We start from the raw sequence: 18,538 nt of genomic DNA on the forward strand, positions 1-18,538 counted from the left end.
ACCATTTCTAGAAGAACCATTAGCACTCAGCTTACTAGTTACTTGAAAAGGCAAATTCAATACTAGCTGCTATGTAATTTATTAAGTTCCTATTACTTTGATCAGAATTGATTTTGACTGAATCGTGAGATGCGGTTATTGGAGTAGTTTGCTGTTACCCCGACACTGTATCTCAAGGGAAACGTTTTAGAAGGGCTGGCACATTGTCATCAGTATAAATCATTAACAACTGCTCCTCTTATTATTAATCTTATTTGTCATTATTGAATTGCTAATTATTAAATTATTAGTCGTCATTACAGTATTAACTTGTCATAAGTTTTTTTATTTTAGCACTTGCATCAGGAACATAGCTGTCAACTTTCCCTTTTCTTGCAAGGAATCCCATTCGGGATAAGGGAATTTCTCTTTTATAAAAGGGAAACGTTGACAGCTATGATCAGGAACATAGTTTCCCGCCTTCGCTTACCTCCACACATGTAACATTCTTCTTTTATGCTGTCTTGTTACATTTTGCATTTCTTTCCCAAAGGACAGCTCTGTTGCAGAGGGATCGTGGCCACGCCCCAGACTCGGAAGGGCGCCCAGCTGCGTTCAGTTTGCCAGGTACCGTAATTGTTAGAGGACCCAGCAGTAAGTCTACAGGGCTTACTTCCGAGTAGACCCGCTTCGGCTCGCACTGTCCGTCTCCTGCAGGAAAGGCAGCCCAGGTCCCTCCTGCCTCCGCCAACCTGGTGCCCGCCAGATGTGGCGGGGCTGCGGCGGCCAGGGGTCATCCAGCCCGACCCCCGAGTCAGGTGGTCCTGCAAGCTCTGCTCCAAGGAAGGAGCAGAGTCTGCTCAATGTTCTTTTAATACACACAATTCAGAGATGCAATTAAACGGTTTAATATATTTAATCATTAGACCAGCGCAACCCACAAGCAGATGTTCACACGGTTGCTAGAAGAAGAGCGAAGGGGAAGCAGCGCGTGCCGCGCGAGGGGACTTGCTCGCGAGTAGGCGCGCCTCCTCCCAGAGCGAACCCGCAAGCGCCTCATCCCGCCAGCCGGACGGGCCCATCTCGCCGTTGCGTCTCTCTATGGCGCAGCGCGGCCCGCCGCTTTCCGGCCCGGCTCGGGCTCCGTCGTGACCGCGGGGAGATGGCTTTACGGCAGCCGTAAGTGAGGGCGTTGGGCGCGCGACGGAAGCTGGCCGTGGCGGCGGAGGGGCTCCGGCTCTGCCCGTGAGAGAGGAGCGGGGCGGGATGGGGGGGGTGGAATTGGCGGCGGAGACCCCAGGGGTCATCTAGCCCACCCCCGCCCGCCCGGGGAGACTCCTCCGAGGCGCGGCGCCCTCGGGAGGGGCTCTTGCCAGGGCCGCTCCGGGCGGGGGTGGACTAGACGGCCCTGGGAGCCCCGAGGCTCTGCGCTCCCGCTTCCCGGGCTGGGCGGGTGCGAAGGCGACTCCAGGGGACTCTGCAAGCCCAAAGGATAAACTAGGGTGGCCTTAGTTTTGAAAAAGGAAGGGCTACAAAAACAGTGTGGCGAACAAAAAACACGCCTTCCATGTCCGGGGGGGGGGTGTTCTTTAAAAAGACATGGTTTTTTTAGAGAGGGAGGTGTGATGGGTTGCCCTCCCGGATAGCATGAAATGAGGGCGTTGGGGTGTGACTTGAGTTAGTTTTCAGAGGAAAAGGGCCTTGGAGAATTGGTGTAGATCCCAGGGAGGCTTAAAGGCCTGTCCTTCTGTGTATTAGATTGCAAAACATCAATCTGCATGAAGATAATTACCACGGCTGCTTGAAGTCACAGTAACTTTAACCTTGTTGCCACACAGATCAAGTGTCTGTCCTTTTTTAAACTAAGGGATTGGTACCTCTGGTATGTAGGACAAGTACATGGGCCCATTGTCCATCACAATGGTCACCCTGTGTATGGAACCAGGGAGTTGGTCACATGCAAGTGCTCCTGATGAATAAGGGGCAGATCCTGTGAAACACAGTCTGTGAGACTTCACTCCCTAAAGAGCACCCCTGGGTGGCAGTTTGGAGTGGGAGACCAGCTGGAATTTGAGCAGAGGCAAAGGTTAAGAGGGGGGCGAAGGGAAGGAATGACTGACCTGGCTGGAATTTGATGGAGGCTGAAAGGCTGTGGAAGGAAAGTGGGTGCCTGTCTTGATGAGGAGCCGCCTCACCAGCCCTGTGTATGTTCTCTTTCCTCCCACCTCTAGACTGGCCAGTTCGAGTTGCGAGATGAGGCCGCAGCAGCCGCCTGTTGCCAGCAAGGTCTTTGTCCAGCGGGACTACAGCAGTGGCACCAAATGCCAGTTCCAGACCAAGTTTCCTCCAGAATTGGAGAATCGAGTAAGGGCTCCGTGCTTTCGTCGTCCCTTGCAGTCTGACACAAGTGGGGGAGAGTTGGGTTACACCCAAGTTGACATATCCAAAGTTGATAGAAAGGGTGACTTTTCCACAGTAATATTCATGATTCCAGTTTAAGTAATAATAAAAAAACTGGTACATTCAAATTTATAAAATTAAAGGTGCACAGCAGCTAAAAGCAACCAATACAAACTTGGGTTTTGAAGTTTTGAAGAAAATATACAAAGAAAAAGCAGCAATATTAAAAGCTAGGAAAACTAATTTTCCCTTCCTTTGGGAGTCCTAAAAAGCGTTCTTATTCTTGTTTGGAACACAGAAGTATTTTTACACACCCGTTAACTACACACTTCATTTTTTTAAAAAAAATGCCTCAAATTGGACCCACCAATTCCCGGTCAGAGTCTAGGATATCAGCTGTGTATGGTCTTTGGAGGGGTGGCACTCTGCCTAACTGTTTTTGTTTGCTTTCTAAAGTTCTGGCTGGCAAGCAGGGACCAGATTTTAAATTAAGTGTGGGTGAAAGGGTCAGCGCTGCTGCCTGTGCCCAGATTTTCTCCTGCTGAATCTTTTTCTGCTCTTTTTGGAAGGATTCCAAGAGAGAGAGGGAGTCAGACAGGCAAAGCCCTATCTCAGGACCAGGGTGATCTACCATCAGCTTTCCTGTGGAGAGGATCCTACTCCCTTTTTTCTTTTGATTTTTAAATTTTTGTTTTAATTTTACTTGTAAACTAGTTTGGAATGATTGTATCCTGAAAGGCAGGAGAGAGAGAGAGAGAGAGATAGATAATTGTAACCATATGTAAATAAGTACTAGTATGAAATCAACATTTCTTTTATTTATGTTATCCCTCAATGCACGTCAGCTACAGATGTGTGCAAAGTCCAAGTGATTGTGCATGGCTGAGGGCATAAACTCCTTATGTCCTTATCCTGGTGACAGTTTACATTGCTGTTACTGGACGGGGAAGGTATTAAAAAGGCTGTGGCTCAGTACAGGAGGAGGTGCCTGAAGTGTGTGATAAAGGGTTATATCCTTGGAAATAAGCGCTATAGTGAACTGCTCTGTGAAAAACCCTTGTAGTCCAGTTTTGCCGCTGGCTTTCAATTGCCAATTCCTTTGCTCAAAAACTAAGTGTCATTATACAGTCATACCTCGGGTTATAGATACTTTGGGTTGTGTGATTTTGAGTTGTGCACCGCGCCGAACCCGGAAGTACCGGAACGGGTTACTTCCGGGTTTCGGCACATGCTAAATTGCGCTTTGCGCATGCGCAGAAGTGCCGAATCACGACCTGCGCATGCGCAGATGCAGCGCTGCAGGTTGCGAACGTGATTTGCCTTTTATTTGCAATTACTAGAGACCAACCTTTCATGGGCTGTAAGTTTCTAGTATCAAAATAAACTTGGGCTATCTAGTGAAAACCCAAGATCATGAACATCTTTGTGTTTTGTCTATTGATTGTCACTTCCTGTGTATAAGTTTTGCTGAACTTGTAGATCCAGCTGCACACTCAAGCCCAGGCAGTTAAAAGCAGCTGAGTTGTTCTTGAGTCACGTTATGTATGTGGAAGTTCTCTAGGTTACTTAGTGTGCCTAATGCAACAGTGACGTCGTATCTTCTCATTGGATTCTCATTGGATTCTGTTTGTATTCTTGGATGTTGGTTCACATTCTGCATTTGGAGAGTTGCCTAAAAGCCTGCATGCTTAAGGTTAACTTAGCAAAATAGTGCATGGGGATGAAACTTGAAGTTTCAGCAATGGAAAATAAAGAATACAATTCCCTGCTAGACCAGATGTTTTGGGACTACAACTCCCATCATCCCTGACCACTGGTCCTGTTAGCTAGGGATGATGGGATTTGTAGTCCCAAAACATCTTGAGGGCCGAGTTTGCCTATGCCTGGTTTAGATGATCACCCATCACATGTTCCAAACTGAAGCAAGCAAGCAGGGGAAAGTGAAAGGGTGAAGGCGCAACTCTGGAAGACCACCCAATGGTCGTCCCCGGCCCCCATCACATTAACCTCAAAGTGGCTTTTTCTTCTCAGCACAGTGGACATTGTAGTCTATTCCAACAATACAGTCATACCTTGAGTTAAATGCTTCAGGTTGAGCATTTTCAGGTTACGCTCCGCGGCGACCCGGAAGTAACGAAGTGTGTTACTTCCGGGTTTCGCCGCATGCGCAGACTCTCTAAATGATGTCATGCACGGAAGCGGCGAATCGCAACCCGTGCACGTGCAGACGCGGGTTGCATTCGCTTCAGGATGTGAACGGGGCTCCGGAATGGATCCCGTTCGCATCCAGAGGTACCACTGTATTGTCCTGATCTTGAAGAGCTGAGGGTGTGTTCATAGAGCAGTGACACGGCAAGGGCACCACCTTCAATGAGCTTAGTTAGGTGAGACTTGAACAGGGGCTTTTAACTTACTACATGTATACAATTGTACCTCAGAAGTCAAACGGAATCTGTTCCGGAAGTCCGTTCAACTTCCAAAACGTTTGAAAACCAAAATGCGGCTTCTGATTAGGAAGCCACTGAAACCCTGTCAGACGTTTGGCTTCCAAAAATAGTTCGCAAATCAAAACAGTCATTTCCAGGTTTGCTGTGTTATGGAGCCAGAATGTTTGGTAACTAAGCTGTTCAAAAACCAAGGTACTACTATACTGTCTTTCCTCCAGAAACTTACAACAGTGTTTTAACCTCACAATAATCCAAGGAGTCGTCTTAAACTGCAAGAGCATCTTGCCCAAGGCGACCCAATAGCTGAATCCTATGCACATTTCCTTGGAAGTTTGGCTGAGTTCAAATGGGGATACTTACAAATAAGCGTGTGACAGATTGCAGCCTGAGCCTTGTCTTCCTGCAACTAAACGCCAAATGGTACCAGCTCAGAAGTTAAACAAAAGGAGACAGCGACTTAGTCCAGTTTTGATGCTGTCATCCTTAATGGTGGTGATAATAATGAAGCCATTGTCTTCCACAGTGATATCACTGCCCCTACTGCCATTTGAATTCAGTGCTTCTTTAATTTTGTTTTGTTAGTTGGTTTGTATCCAAAATGGATTTGAAAGAAATTCATTTTCCAAGCCTTTTAGTGGACCTGTGCAGAGATTGTCTGAGGCCTGTTGTGGGAATCTCCAGTCGGCTGGGAGACATGGGGTGTTCTTCACATGACAGTGTAAGTCCGGCAGGCTCATGGTGGGAGCCCCAGGTCAGCTTAGCCCTCCAGTCGCCAGAGCAAGTATAGCTGGCTGCCCCTCCCCGCTGCACAGGCCTGCCAATTAGTACAGTGATACCTCGGGTTACATACGCTTCAGGTTACACACTCCGCTAACCCAGAAATAGTGCTTCAGGTTAAGAACTTTGCTTCAGGATAAGAACAGAAATCGTGCTCTGGCGGCGCAGCAGCAGGAGGCCCCATTAGCTAAAGTGGTGCTTCAGGTTAAGAACAGTTTCAGGTTAAGAACGGACCTCCGGAACGAATTAAGTACTTAACCTGAGGTACCACTGTATACTGCATGCAAATACTTTTTAAAGAATGCTGTTTGGGCCTGTATATAAGCTGACGTCTCCACTGGAAAACATTCACCTCTAGAAACAAAGGTTTACCTGTTACTTAGCTATCACTGCAGAGAAAACCATATATGCATTGGAGTTTGCTACGTGAACCAGGTTGAATGCCTTCTGCTAAATGTGATGCCTTTTTCAGGTCGACAGGCAGCAGTTTGAAGAAACAGTGCGAACTCTAAACAATCTTTATGCAGAAGCAGAGAAGCTTGGGAGCCAATCTTACCTTGAAGGGTGCCTGGCCTGCTTGACTGCCTACACTATATTCTTGTGCATGGAAACACATTATGAAAAGGTACATTGAGTTACTGTGACCTCTGGAAAGGGCAGGGTGCAACATGGGCAAAGTGGAGTTGTCAATGGCAGAAAGTAATTCCACAAAAACAGGCACGTTAGTCTCTTGCAGCAATGAAGTCCAGTGGCACCATTCTGTCCCCAGGAATAAACTTTGCTCTCACTTTCTGGTAAGAGTTAAGGGTGCTTGCCTGCCTGCCTGCCTTTAACAAAGGAAAGCACTGGGAAACAGCAGCAGTTCCCTCTGCTAGTTGGCTTTCTGGCCCCAGTTGAATTTTCAGGATAGTTTTCATAAATGCTTCTGTTTCTGAGATTATGTAATCTGGATTTGGTGCCTTTGTTACTTGCTTTTTTGAGGTTACTCAGAATGCATTTATAATATATTGGCATTCAATAAAGGACACTCAAGGTATTTAGATCCAACCACAGTAAATATCCAAGTTGACTTTTAAAGTTTGCTGTGCTTGACTTAGAATAAAAGCACCCTTTCCAAAGACCATAAAAGGTAAAGGGACCCCTGACCGTTAGTTCTAGTCGTGACCGACTCTGGGGGTTGCGGCGCTCATCTCACTTTATCGGCCGAGGGAGCCAGCATACAGCTTCCGGGTCATGTGGCCAGCATGACTAAGCTGCTTCTGGCGAACCAGAGCAGCGCACGGAAACGCCGTTTACCTTCCCGCCGGAGCGGTACCTATTTATCTACTTGCACTTTGACGTGCTTTCAAACTGCTAGGTTGGCAGAAGCTGGGACCGAGCAACGGGAGCTCACCCCGTCGTGGGGATTCAAACTGCCGACCTTCTAGACGTAGAATAAAAGCACACTTTCCAAAGACCATACTTGAGTTAAATGCTTTTTTCTGTAAATGAATAATTTACTAATGCTTCAAAAGAGCAATAAATATTGTTGGCAGTTAGTTATTATCTGGATAACCTTGGCCTATGTTTCTTTAAATTTTCAGATTTTTCCACTGGTCCTGGCATTCAGGGTGCATTGAAGCTGTTCAGTTATTTAATAAAACTGCATAGTTGGATCAAGCTGCTTAACATGTTACAGATAAGTTAGGAGGCAAATTTGAAACGCAAAACAATATTTTGTGTTTCTATATGCCATCTATAAGCAGTATAAAATGTACCAGCTAACTAAACAGCAGAGCAAGACGTGGTTGCCTATGCAGCTGGCTATTTATGCAGTACTCGCCCTGATATTCAAAGCACTTTACTTTCATTATCCTGATAATCTCCCCAACAATCTGTAGGGTCAGACATTACTGCTGGGACTGAGGCAAGGTACTTCCTTGATCATGAGACTCCGCAAACAGGCCAGCACCACCTTTGTTATCTTTCTTTCTTTCTTTTGGTTTAATATTTTTATTAATTTTCACACACAAAAACTAAATCATTACATTAAAGGGGGGAAATGAGACATTTAAAACAACTGTATACACAATCAATATTAAATCCACATTATGGGATTACTTGTTTTTTTAAAAAAGATATTTATTAAAGTTTTAAACAATGAAACAAACTTCACATTCACAACCAGATAGGAAAAAAGAAAAAACACCATCACAATCAATCAAGAAAACCCAAAAAAAGAAGAAAAATACAATAAAAAAACCCTCTAAAAAATAGAAGAAAAAAGACATAAAAAAGAGATAAAAAACCAGTTTCTTAGTTATTGTTTTCATAACCCTCCTTCCAGACTCCCTCACATCTCCCTTTTCTGTGTTCCCTTTTACACAATCTTATTCAGCAATGCCACACCTTCTTTCAAATCTTATTTTGTATTATACATTTCAACTATTATGTCTCCAAATTTTCCCTTTATTATCAGTTATTTAAGTTTGACATAATATTATTCTAACTTCACCTTTGTTCTTATAGACCATTTTTTACATACTCCTTTCAACTATGTCACTAATGCCATATTATCCTTATATCCTGCATCATTCTAACATTCATACAATTTGCAATACTTTTGCAAGTAGTCTTTAAATTTCTTCCAGTCCTCTTCCACTAGCTCTTCTCCCAGGTCTCGGATTCTGCCAGTCATTTCTGCCAATTCCATATAGTCTATCAGTTGCATCTGCCATTCTTCCAGAGTGGGCAAATCTTGTGTCTTCCAATGTTTTGCGATAAGTATTCTTGCTGCTGTTACTGCGTACATAAAGAAAGTTCTATCCTTTTTTAACACCATTTGGCCACCAATGCCCAAAAGGAAGGCCTCTGGTTTCTTAGCATTATGGGATTACTTGAATCCCCCGACTTCCTTCCACTCCTTCCCTTGGTTCCTTTGTATTATCTACATTCATGCATGTCAAAAAAAAAAAAATCTTTATCTCTAATTAACTCCAACTTTAAACATTGTCTATAACATTACAAGTGTTTTTAAAATTCCTGCTAACGTATTAACTTGCATACATTGCTTTTGTAAATATGCAATAAACATTTCCCATTCTTTTTTATATTTGTTGTCATCTTGATCGCTAAGTTTCCCAGTTAATTTATCCATTTCCGCATACTCCATTGACTTAGTTTGCCAATCTTCCTTGGTGGGGACTTCTTCTTTCCAGTGTTGGGCTAGCAGTATCCGGGCAGCCATTGCTGCATACATGAACAAATTCTTGTATTCTTTACGTAAATCCATTCCTGTAATACCTAATAGGAAAGTTTCTGGTTTTTTAACTAAGGTTATTTTTATTTCCCCCCCCAATTCATTATATATCATTTCCCAATTTTTAAAATAACTTTACATTGTCACCACATATGAAAAAACGTACCTTTTACTTCTTTACAACACTTACTTTCTCTTGTTTTATACATTTTGGCCAATTTAACCGGTGTTAAATACCATCTATAGATCATGTAATTCTCTTTAAGTAAGGTACAGGCTGTGAATTTTATATCATTCTTCCATAGTCTTTCCCAATCTGTCATCTGAATATTATGTCCCACGTCTTTTACCCACTTTATCGTAACACACTTGACCTCTTCATCCTTCGTTTCCCATTCCATTTTTGATAATAATTTAGTACCACTTTCTATTATTTCTCTCTGGAAATTTGAGATTTCATTGGTGAATCCTTTCTTTTTATCATTTTTGAATACTTCATTTAACTGAAAATATTGTTACCAGTCTGTTACCTTTCCTCTTCTTGAAATTCCTTCAATTTTAATTGGTTATTCATTTCTGTTAACAGCTCTCTATGTTGCCCAATTAGGTTTCATATTTAATTTTTTCACGGATATTGCTTCCAGTGGGGAAAGCCACCATGGTGTTTTTGTTCTAGCAAATCTTTATATTTTTCCCAAACTTTAAAATCACAATTTTTATTATATGATTCTGGAAGTTTTTATGTACTTTTGCCTTCTGATACCACAAGTACACATGCCATCCAAATTTAGTATCATGTCCTTCTAAAACTAATAAATCTGCATTTTTTAAATATTATCTAATTCCGGATCCAGCATATACAAGAAGCTTCATAATATAATTTTAAATCTGGTAAGGAGAAGGCACCTCTTTCCTTAAGATCTGTTAATAATTTATATTTTATCCTTGGCTTCTTTCCTCACCAGATAAATACCTTTGAAATATCCTTCTGCCACTCTTTGAAGCAGCTCACATTGCTTATCACTGGGATTGATTGAAACAGAAATAACATTTCCTTTTTTAAAAAAAAATAATTTTTATTAACCGACCAATCAAATCAAATCAAATCACATCACATAAATTCCGAATTACAAAGCCGAATTTTAAATTTTTGTTGGGGGGCCTCATATTTCAAGTTCCGAAGGGGGATTCCGATCATCTTCTTGCTGCTGCGTTAATATCCACAAATCTGTCCAAATAATGTTCATAATTCTATCCAGTCTCATCTTGCTGTTTCCACATCTCATCTTATTCGTATATTTTTCTTTTTTTCTTTATGATCTCTTCTGATAATCTCCTTAAGCAGGTAAACACCAATTATAATCCTGTGTGAATTTTTCCGTTCGTCCAATCATCATATCAAGATGGTTTCCATATATCATCACTTTCATAAATAACAGCACTCTTTCCATCATTAATCTTGCAAATCTGTCACTCTTTAGTCCCTCTGAGGAGGCTTACCCACAATATGAAAACAAATCTACTCCTCCTCCCAGACACAAGTCTTTCGACAGAATTTGCCAAAATGGCGACGCTATTTTTTGCTGCGTCATTCCAAAGCTCTTATGCTTTCCACGATCTTCTTGAAACATGCTTTGGTTAGAAAATTATCTCCACACAGTCTTAAATCCACAGCTTAAGTCATTTAAATGGCATTTCTGACTTGTGGGGGGGGGGGATTCTTGGTTAATCACATAGAGAAAAGAAAGGAAAGTTTTTCCCTCTCCCCCATCCAGTCCCGTTGCCGAACATACCGAGCCTTGGTGTGTCTTCTCATGATTTATTCTTGTTCCTCCGACCCGTCTTGTTTCTCAGAGATCTCTTCGGTTAGCAGTCTTTACTCCCCATTCTTCCTTGAAATATGTGCATTAGCTTCCTCCTAATTGTTTCTTTTGAAGTTGCTGCAGCTAGAGGCGCGAATCAGAGACAGCGTCCAGGAGCACCGAGATCCGCACAAGGGCTTTCTGCCTAGTGCCCCCACCCCCTCAAATTCGGGGGTGGTATAGGGCACAGCAGGCAAGGGCAATCCCCCCCACACACTTGGGGGGGCCGGGAGGCTGTTTACTCCCATCACAGCCTCTTAATTACCTCGTGTGGGTTGGAGAGATGTTATTGTCAGCCATCTTCCGATGCGCCCCTAGTGCCCCCCCCCCCCCCGGAAATAACATTTCCTACAGGCGCTTGTAAAAGGACTTTACTACTTTAAACATGGTTTTGCAAACATAGTTTTGGGAAGGAGATTGGATGCAAATGCTACAGGAACGTTTGTCTCTTCTTTCCCCAAGGTTCTGAAGAAGATTGCCAAGTACATTCAGGAACAGAATGAGAAGATCTATGCCCCACAGGGCATCCTCCTGACGGACCCCATTGAGAGAGGGCTCAGAGTTGTATCTTTTTCTGTGGCTTCCTAACCTTTTGTGCTCTGGTAGCTCTCATATCTGTTTGTGCCTTTGTGAACCAATAAAACAGCCTGTGGCCATTAAACAAACAAATCCTGCTGGGATGAAATTAGTATTTTACTCCAGCTTTTGAGCAAATCTTGTTTTAGCCTTTGTTGTGTAAGCACAGCCCCTTAGCTATCTTCACAATTAGTGTTGGCCTAGGAATTGAGAGATTCGTGCTCCTCACTCAGCCAAAAAGCTCACTAGGTAACCTTGTGCCAGTCACTCAGTCTTGGTCTTAACAGAGTTGTTGTGGGGGGAGTGGGGAAAGAACCTTGGATGAAAGGGTGGGATATGAATGGAACAAATCGCTTTCTTAGGTGTGGAAATCACTTCATACGTAATGATTGCTACTTCCGTTGAGTTTTCGCTTGATGGCACATGGGGTGAAGCTGGCAGATAGAACCTTTCCACCAGTGCTGGTTAGGGAGGCTGCTCCAAGCAGAAGAGAAGCATCTCTTGCTTCAGTTTCTGCAGAATTGTAGTTTGCTATGTGAGGCCTGTTATGTTGACACACCAGGAAGTGATGGGGGTGTTCTTCACAGCTTCAAGTGTACAGGCCGGTTTGCCTGGACTCTTCTTAACAGGTGTCAAAGAGTACTGGTTGGGGATCCTTGGAGGTAGGGAACAAGCTTCCTTCTGAGTGTTGCTTATCAGCTATAGCAAAAAGAGCCTTCCAAGAAGTCTTTCCCCCCATTCTGTAGATTTTGCTTCTGACAAGGGCACAGGCAACACGGGCTCTTATTGGGAGGGCAGTAAAGTGCTTTGCAGCCGCCTTTGCCTGTAAGGAGCAGCGTGTTGGCATCTCTCCTCCAGAATTCAAAGTGGGGGTGGGGAAGGGTTTATGCTAGTTCATTAATAGTATAACATTTGGAAAGAAAGAATTTGGCTGAGTCAGACTCATTGGCCCATCTAGCACAGCATTGTCTGCACTGGCTGGCAGCAGCTCTCCAGGCTTTGAGGCAGGGGACATTCCCATGGAGACCTTTGAGGACTGAGCCGGGTGTCTTCTGCAGGCAAAGCACTGAGCTGAGGTCCTTCTCGCCCCTTAAGTGGGGGTGGGGCAATATAAGATTCAGTACTTCTCTATCTTGATGTTTTTACCCACATGCCTCTTCTGCAGTATATTTTTTTTAACAGCCCTGCTGTGCAGATTGAAATTACCATTTATGAAGACAGAGGTGTGAATAGTGGGAGATAAATCCTGAGGTCCAAGGTAAGTGTTAACTGTAGATGCTGCTTTGTGATCTGCTTCTCTACAAAATAAAACCCCACCAAAATAGTTTATTCCCACTGCTCCCACCAAAGAAAATGGTTTCTGCATTTAAAGTTCATGGGAAAAACAACCCTATACTATTGCATTATGATTGTTTCACGTAGCCCTAAATAAGTGAAAATTTTAAAATAATGTTAAACCCCTGGAGAGCTGTTCTAGCAGCAAATGAAGGAACAGAATTGAGAGCCAGTGTGGTGTAGTGGTTAAGAGGGGTGGACTCGTAATCTGGGGAACCGGGTTTGATTCCCTGCTCCTCCACCTGCAGCTGCTGGGTGACCTTGGGCCAGTCACACTTCTCTGAAGTCTCTCAGCCCCACTCACCTCACAGAGTGTTTGTTGTGGGGGAGGAAGGGAGGGAAAGGAGAATGTTAGCCGCTTGGAGACTCCTTAAACCCAAACTCTTCTTCTTCTTCTTCTAATGATTCTTCTGGAATTATAGAATAATTCGACTTTTTTTATTTAATCTGATTGAGTATTATCTTCTACCTATCACGTTGAAAAGGAGGAATCAAGATCGGGAGGATGTGGAGGAAAGAAAAGGAGAACAGGGAGACTCACAAAACAGTGATAGCTGGTTTGGAGTAATACTGTTGTAGTCGCCAAGGAGATAGAGTGCATATTCAGGCTTTTCTTTGTATGCATCTTGCTTGTTTTCAGGATGCTGGTTCTTGGGTTCTGTCACCTAGTCATCAGTTTTGAATGGAGAGTGAATTTTCCCAACAACCTAGTGGGAAACCAGAATGTAACCAAGCACTGAAGGACAAACAGAAATCCTCAGCCGCTTGGCATGAGGAGGATTTCCTTTTGGACACTTTGTCAGAAATTGCATGTTGCCTTGCAGCTCAGCCCCCCCCAGTCCGCCTTGCTGGAGGGTCTGCACGGAGCAGAGGGGTCCTTCCACCTTGCCCTTGAAGACTCCATTGCCAGTTGTGGGGAAGTTTGAGCAAGGGGCACCCCAGTGGGCGAGTGGAAGCTGCCACGGACAGGATCCAGTCAGCAACTCCCCCCGCCCCCCAAGAAGGTGTCTGATAGGTGGACCCCACCACCAGCCCGAGACTGCAAGGGGCCCCTCTGTTTCTGCCCAGGGGTTAGGATTAGCAGCCTGAGTTTCAGTGGCTCAGAAATGGACTGATGATAAGTCTGAGATTGAATAATACTTCCAAGAAATCAACCAATCTACATGTTGTAGATGTGGCACACCCACCTGGTACAAAGAAAGATGTTATTTAAGCTGGCTTTAGGACCATTGTTGAATAGCAGGCAACATGTGAAAGCAAGTGACAAGTCTGGTGAATTCACCAACTGACAATAAAAATGCCATTATCAGGCCAAAGAGGTCATTACAGAGAACACCCTTCAATCTTTCTTGCCAGATAGGTGATTTATAATGCAAGGATCAATTTTTAGTTGATTGGTCAGTGTCCTCTATCAGCTCCTATGCTGATCAGAAAGAAGTTTCACTCATAAGCATGTGCAATTAAGAGTATTCTAGTTTGATCTATCTTGCCTTAAGTTGTGCATCCTCATTACTTGGGAGAGAAAAGTGGGATGAAAACCAAATTTGGGAGTTGAAATCTACCCTCTTGTGTAGGCAGCAGCATTATTGAAAGTGAAATTCTAGATCTTTTATCCTGTCACAAGAAGGAGTGTACAGTGGTACCTCGGGTTACATACGCTTCAGGTTACATACGCTTCAGGTTACAGACTCCGCTAACCCAGAAATACTACCTCAGGTTAAGAACTTTGCTTCAGGATGAGAACAGAAATTGTGCGGCTGCAGCGGGAGGCCCCATTAGCTAAAGTGATGCTTCAGGTTAAGAACAGACCTCCAGAATGAATTAATTTCTTAACCCGAGGTACCACTGTAGTGCTGATGGAAGTAATTAGTTGAAATTACAAGTGATTTTCCCTATAAATATAAAAAGTTTAACCAGAAGTCATTGTTCAAATGATTAACAAAGTGTAGTCCTGCTTATTGCTGCTGCTGCTGCTCTTGTTTCGAAAGCAATTTCTGTCCAGTCTGTTGTTGGCTTCCCTGGAGGAAAATGTTGGCCCCTGACACCCTTTGGCTGCAGTATGACTGTTGCTGGTGAGCTTAAGAATAGTGCAGCTAGTCCATTGGAAGGTCCTGCTAATCCCTGAACTCTTGAGAGGAAGCTGTCATGTTAGGCTCTTGTTTTCTGTGGCTGTAATACACCCTCTTCCCTCCACGCCGGCTGCATTTACTGCCACATCTGTTTGGCACCCTCCATTAGATATGGCTCATTTGACAGTTGCTAGTGCTTTCCAGAATAGTTGTAGGGATTTTGAGCAATTACATACACAAAGGACCTATGTTATTGGTGTTCAAGCCACTGTGAAATTTCTAAACCTAAGGCACATAGACTGATAGTACATTTCTGAATAGCTTCATTAACTGCAAGTGTGTTTTATTTAGCATGATGATTTGAAGCTCTCCAGTAATGTTGAGGTAGAAAAGGAGCTTTGTAGATTCTCTGGCTGCCAAAATTGTCCTTTGGTCACCTTCCTCTTCAAGCCATCTGAGGTTGGCTTCCTGTCCACGGCATTCGTCCAGAATGGTCCACAGCTGTTGAACATACACAGCAAGGATGCCATGGGGACCCTCATGACATAGGCACTCAACCACCCCTTTGGAAATTGGCATTTGAGTGCCTGATGCTCATCAGAATGACACAGAGCTGGTACTTTATTTATTTAGTGCAGCGAGGCTCCTCACAGGGTCTCTGCCATGGGAGCATATTCACCCAGTGCTTTTCAAGCTGCACTGGCTCCCGGTGGAGTACAGGGTCAGATTTAAGGTGCTGCTTTTGACCTTTAAAGCCCTTCACGGCCTAGGACCCTCGTACCTACGGGACCGCCTCTCCCGGTATGCCCCACGGAGAGCCTCAAGGTCCATAAATAACAACACCCCAGTGGTCCTGGGCCCTAAGGAAGTTAGATTAGCCTCAACCACAGCCAGGGCCTTTTCAACTCTGGCCCCGGCCTGGTGGAACGCTCTGCCTCGTGAGACCAGGGCCCTGCAGGATCTGATTTCTTTCCGCAGGGCCTGTAAGACAGAGTTGTTCCGCTTGGCCTTTGGCTTGGAGCCAATTTGATTCCCTCCCTCCCTCTCTTTCTTTTTTCTTTTCCTTCTCCTCCTGCGATGAGGCTACATTTTAATATTTTAATGTTCCATTATTTTAAAGTTGTATTTTATTTTTGTTTTTAAGTTGTAATCATTCATCTTGTTTTTATTATTGCTTGTAAGCCGCTCTGAGCCCGGCCGTGGCTGGGGAGGGCGGGGTATAAATAAAAATTATTATTATTATTATTATTCTTTTATAAATAACCTCCAGCCAATCAGAGTCTGCTGTCACCCAGGCCAGTCAGATGGACTTCACCTGATGCAGGCCACATGTAATAAAACCTTAAAGCAATTGCCCCTCTCTCTCCTCTGTCAGAACCACTGCTCCACAGGTTTGCAACACTGGTAACAGTACAAGGCTTCAAACCTTTAAAGTCACTGAAAAATTTACCTTCAAAACACAAACATATCTGAGAGGAAAGTGCATCAATGTTTTAATCTGTTTAACTCAGCTCTCTTTCTTCCTAGGTTCCAGCTTTTGTTCCAGAAAGTTCCCCTACCTCCTCCATCATAACATCATTCCTTTCTTCTGCCGCCAACCCCATGGTGCCATCTACCACAAAGACTTAACTTCTCAAAATCCTACTCCTTCACAGCAAAATCCCATGGACAGGATAGCATCCATTTTGTGTCATATGGGTAAGCCAAAAGCAATGGCGTCTGCCTGGTAGCTTTAGCTTCCAAGGACCAGTTGAGCAGCCATACGAGTCACTGGGCACAAGACCAGACTGGAGTCTGCTAAGTGCTGAGTGGCTCCTTTTGCAAGCGCTCGGATTTTGTCAGCTGTTCGGGAAGAAAGCAGCAGTGCGGCATAGGCAGCTGAATCTTCAGAAATGAGGCCCATGTTTGTGAAGTGGCAGCAGGGTGTTTCTCTGCTTGTTCAGAGGAGACTTGGAACAAATACCATCTTGAGTTGAAGCCTCCTGTGGTGGTAACAGCAACCATGCAAAAAGGGTTTCATTTTTAACACTTCACCAAGAGCTAGTGCAGTCTTCGGGACACGAAGTCCTCTGCTTTCACTGTGTCTTTCAAGAGAGGAGAAGGTCAATGGTTTGTTTCGTTCAATGCGTGGAAGCGCGGCAGCCCAAATGTATGCTGTGCCAGTCAGTGTAACCGCCCTCTGCTCTCTCCATCCCTTTTCAAGTGTTGAATATGTGAGCTAGGTAATAAATGGCTTTTTCAGTTTTGTTAGCAGTTAAAAGGTTTTAGGGCAAGCTGGTAACTTGACTAGAAATGGTGTTATGATAGCGCTTTGTTTTAGATCTCTCTCACACAGTGTGCAACTCAGCAGCCTGTAGTACTTTCACTTGCATTCAACATTCCTCTAGCAACACTTACAAAATATATAGAAGATTTTAGTCTTCTGAGTTGATACCTTCTTATGGATCAAATGTTTTTCTCTGTTCATCCAAGTGGGCCCTTGAGTAGAGGCCAGCAAGAGTCGCTCAGCCGCTTGACAGTTGCTGTCACCTCCCATGTCCAGGAATTCAAGGCTTTGCCAAACGAGACCACCTACAAAACGGACCACCTACAAAAAATTTCACTTCTTGAGCGATTCAAAAAGCCAGTAGTGAATCAGGGTCTTTAGGTGGATTATTCTTCAGTACCTATTTGCTGGTTTCTTTATCCTTTCCTCTAGAAGTCTGTTTAATATTTAAGTGTACGAAACACCTGTTGTTGTTTTTCTAAACTGTAACAGTGTTCTGCCTTTTGCACCCGTTACAATCAGTTTTGAGAAATATTAATGGATTGGTAACTTTTTTTCTTAAATAAATTTTGTCATTTGCTAGCACTGATCTGAATTTGGGTTTATTTTCTTCCAAGAAAGTTAAACCAATGACATTTGGGGGGAATTGAAGATCCCCTCTGCTACTCAGCCTGCCCATGGCCTTATTTGTATGTATACATTAACTTGCATGTTACAGGTATATTTGTGGAGACACATTTTTGGGGGATCTATAATGTGAATATTATTGCACACCAAGGAAATCATTGCACTGCACTTATACATCCTCAGTTATTTGGAGGAATTAACAAAAGACAGAATCCCAATGTCAATTCAAATAAAATATTTTTATTTATTTGCAGCCAGAATGGTGCAGATATTCTAGTTCTGACAACACAGCATGAGATGGGAGTTAAGATAAGGTTACCAGATTTTTTTCAATGAATCCGGGGACACTTTAAATAAAATAAATAAATACTATGTTTGGGACATTGATGCTGCAGCAATGGCGGTGGTAGAGGGGCGGCCGCCACCTTGACCTCAACTGCCACGTTTCCCCTTCCTCTGAGGCTTCTATCTCCTTTCTCCATGAGCCTGGGCAGCCCCTGAGTTGTTGGTTCTTCGGTGGTGGTGGGAAATGGAATGTGAAAGGCAAAGGAGGGCCGAAGGCTTGGGCAGCGCGATGCCTCTCTTCCCATCGGAGCAGCCCCAATCCCATTCCTGCTTGCACGCAAGCTCTGATGGGCAGCGTGAAGCCTCCCTTCCCAGCTGAGTTGCTGGGGTTGCAGCCCAGAAGCTGCATCTTTGAGCCCCTGCACCACCATCATATGGGGACCTCCGAGCAGCTCCTGAAGCCAGCCAGAGCCAACTCCTCCGGGCTGCTGAGACTGCGTTTCCTGGGGATGTTTGATGAAATCCGGGGACATTCTGGGGATGGAATTTGCCTGGGGACTTATTCCAGGGACTGTCCCTGGGAAACTGGGACATCTGGTAACCCTAAGTTAAAAGGTGCTGCTGGGTGTTCTCTCCCCATCCGGCCCTAGGGCAGTGACTCTTCAACTTATTTCTCT

At 44.1% G+C, this 18,538-nt stretch overlaps 1 protein-coding gene across 3 annotated transcripts; it reads left to right on the top strand.

The window, feature by feature from the left end:
• The first annotated feature begins 1,037 nt into the window (after nt 1-1,037).
• GOLGA7 (golgin A7) lies at nt 1,038-17,534 on the top strand. Of its 3 annotated transcripts, none has more exons than XM_028741516.2 (6): nt 1,038-1,158; nt 2,211-2,343; nt 6,076-6,228; nt 11,166-11,267; nt 12,475-12,537; nt 16,211-17,534. In XM_028741516.2, the coding sequence occupies exons 1-5, from the start codon at nt 1,142-1,144 to the stop codon at nt 12,520-12,522; spliced, it is 453 nt and encodes a 150-aa protein (XP_028597349.1). In that variant the 5' UTR covers nt 1,038-1,141; the 3' UTR covers nt 12,523-12,537; nt 16,211-17,534. The 3 variants fall into 3 exon arrangements, with proteins under 3 accessions (XP_028597349.1, XP_028597350.1, XP_028597351.1); XM_028741517.2 differs by having other exon boundaries at nt 1,145-1,224; XM_028741518.2 differs by lacking the exon at nt 1,038-1,158 and adding an exon at nt 1,386-1,985.
• Nucleotides 17,535-18,538: the final 1,004 nt, after the last annotated feature.

This window comes from Podarcis muralis, chromosome 7 (genome assembly GCF_964188315.1).
Source record: "Podarcis muralis chromosome 7, rPodMur119.hap1.1, whole genome shotgun sequence".
Lineage (NCBI taxonomy): Eukaryota > Metazoa > Chordata > Lepidosauria > Squamata > Lacertidae > Podarcis > Podarcis muralis.

What these genes read in the sequence shown, in the direction of transcription:
- GOLGA7 (XM_028741516.2), top strand. An exon ending in TGGAAACACATTATGAAAAG is followed by an intron (nt 6,229 to 11,165) that starts GTACATTGAGTT and finishes TCTTTCCCCAAG; the next exon opens with GTTCTGAAGAAGATTGCCAA. An exon ending in TTGAGAGAGGGCTCAGAGTT is followed by an intron (nt 11,268 to 12,474) that starts GTATCTTTTTCT and finishes CCTGCTGTGCAG; the next exon opens with ATTGAAATTACCATTTATGA.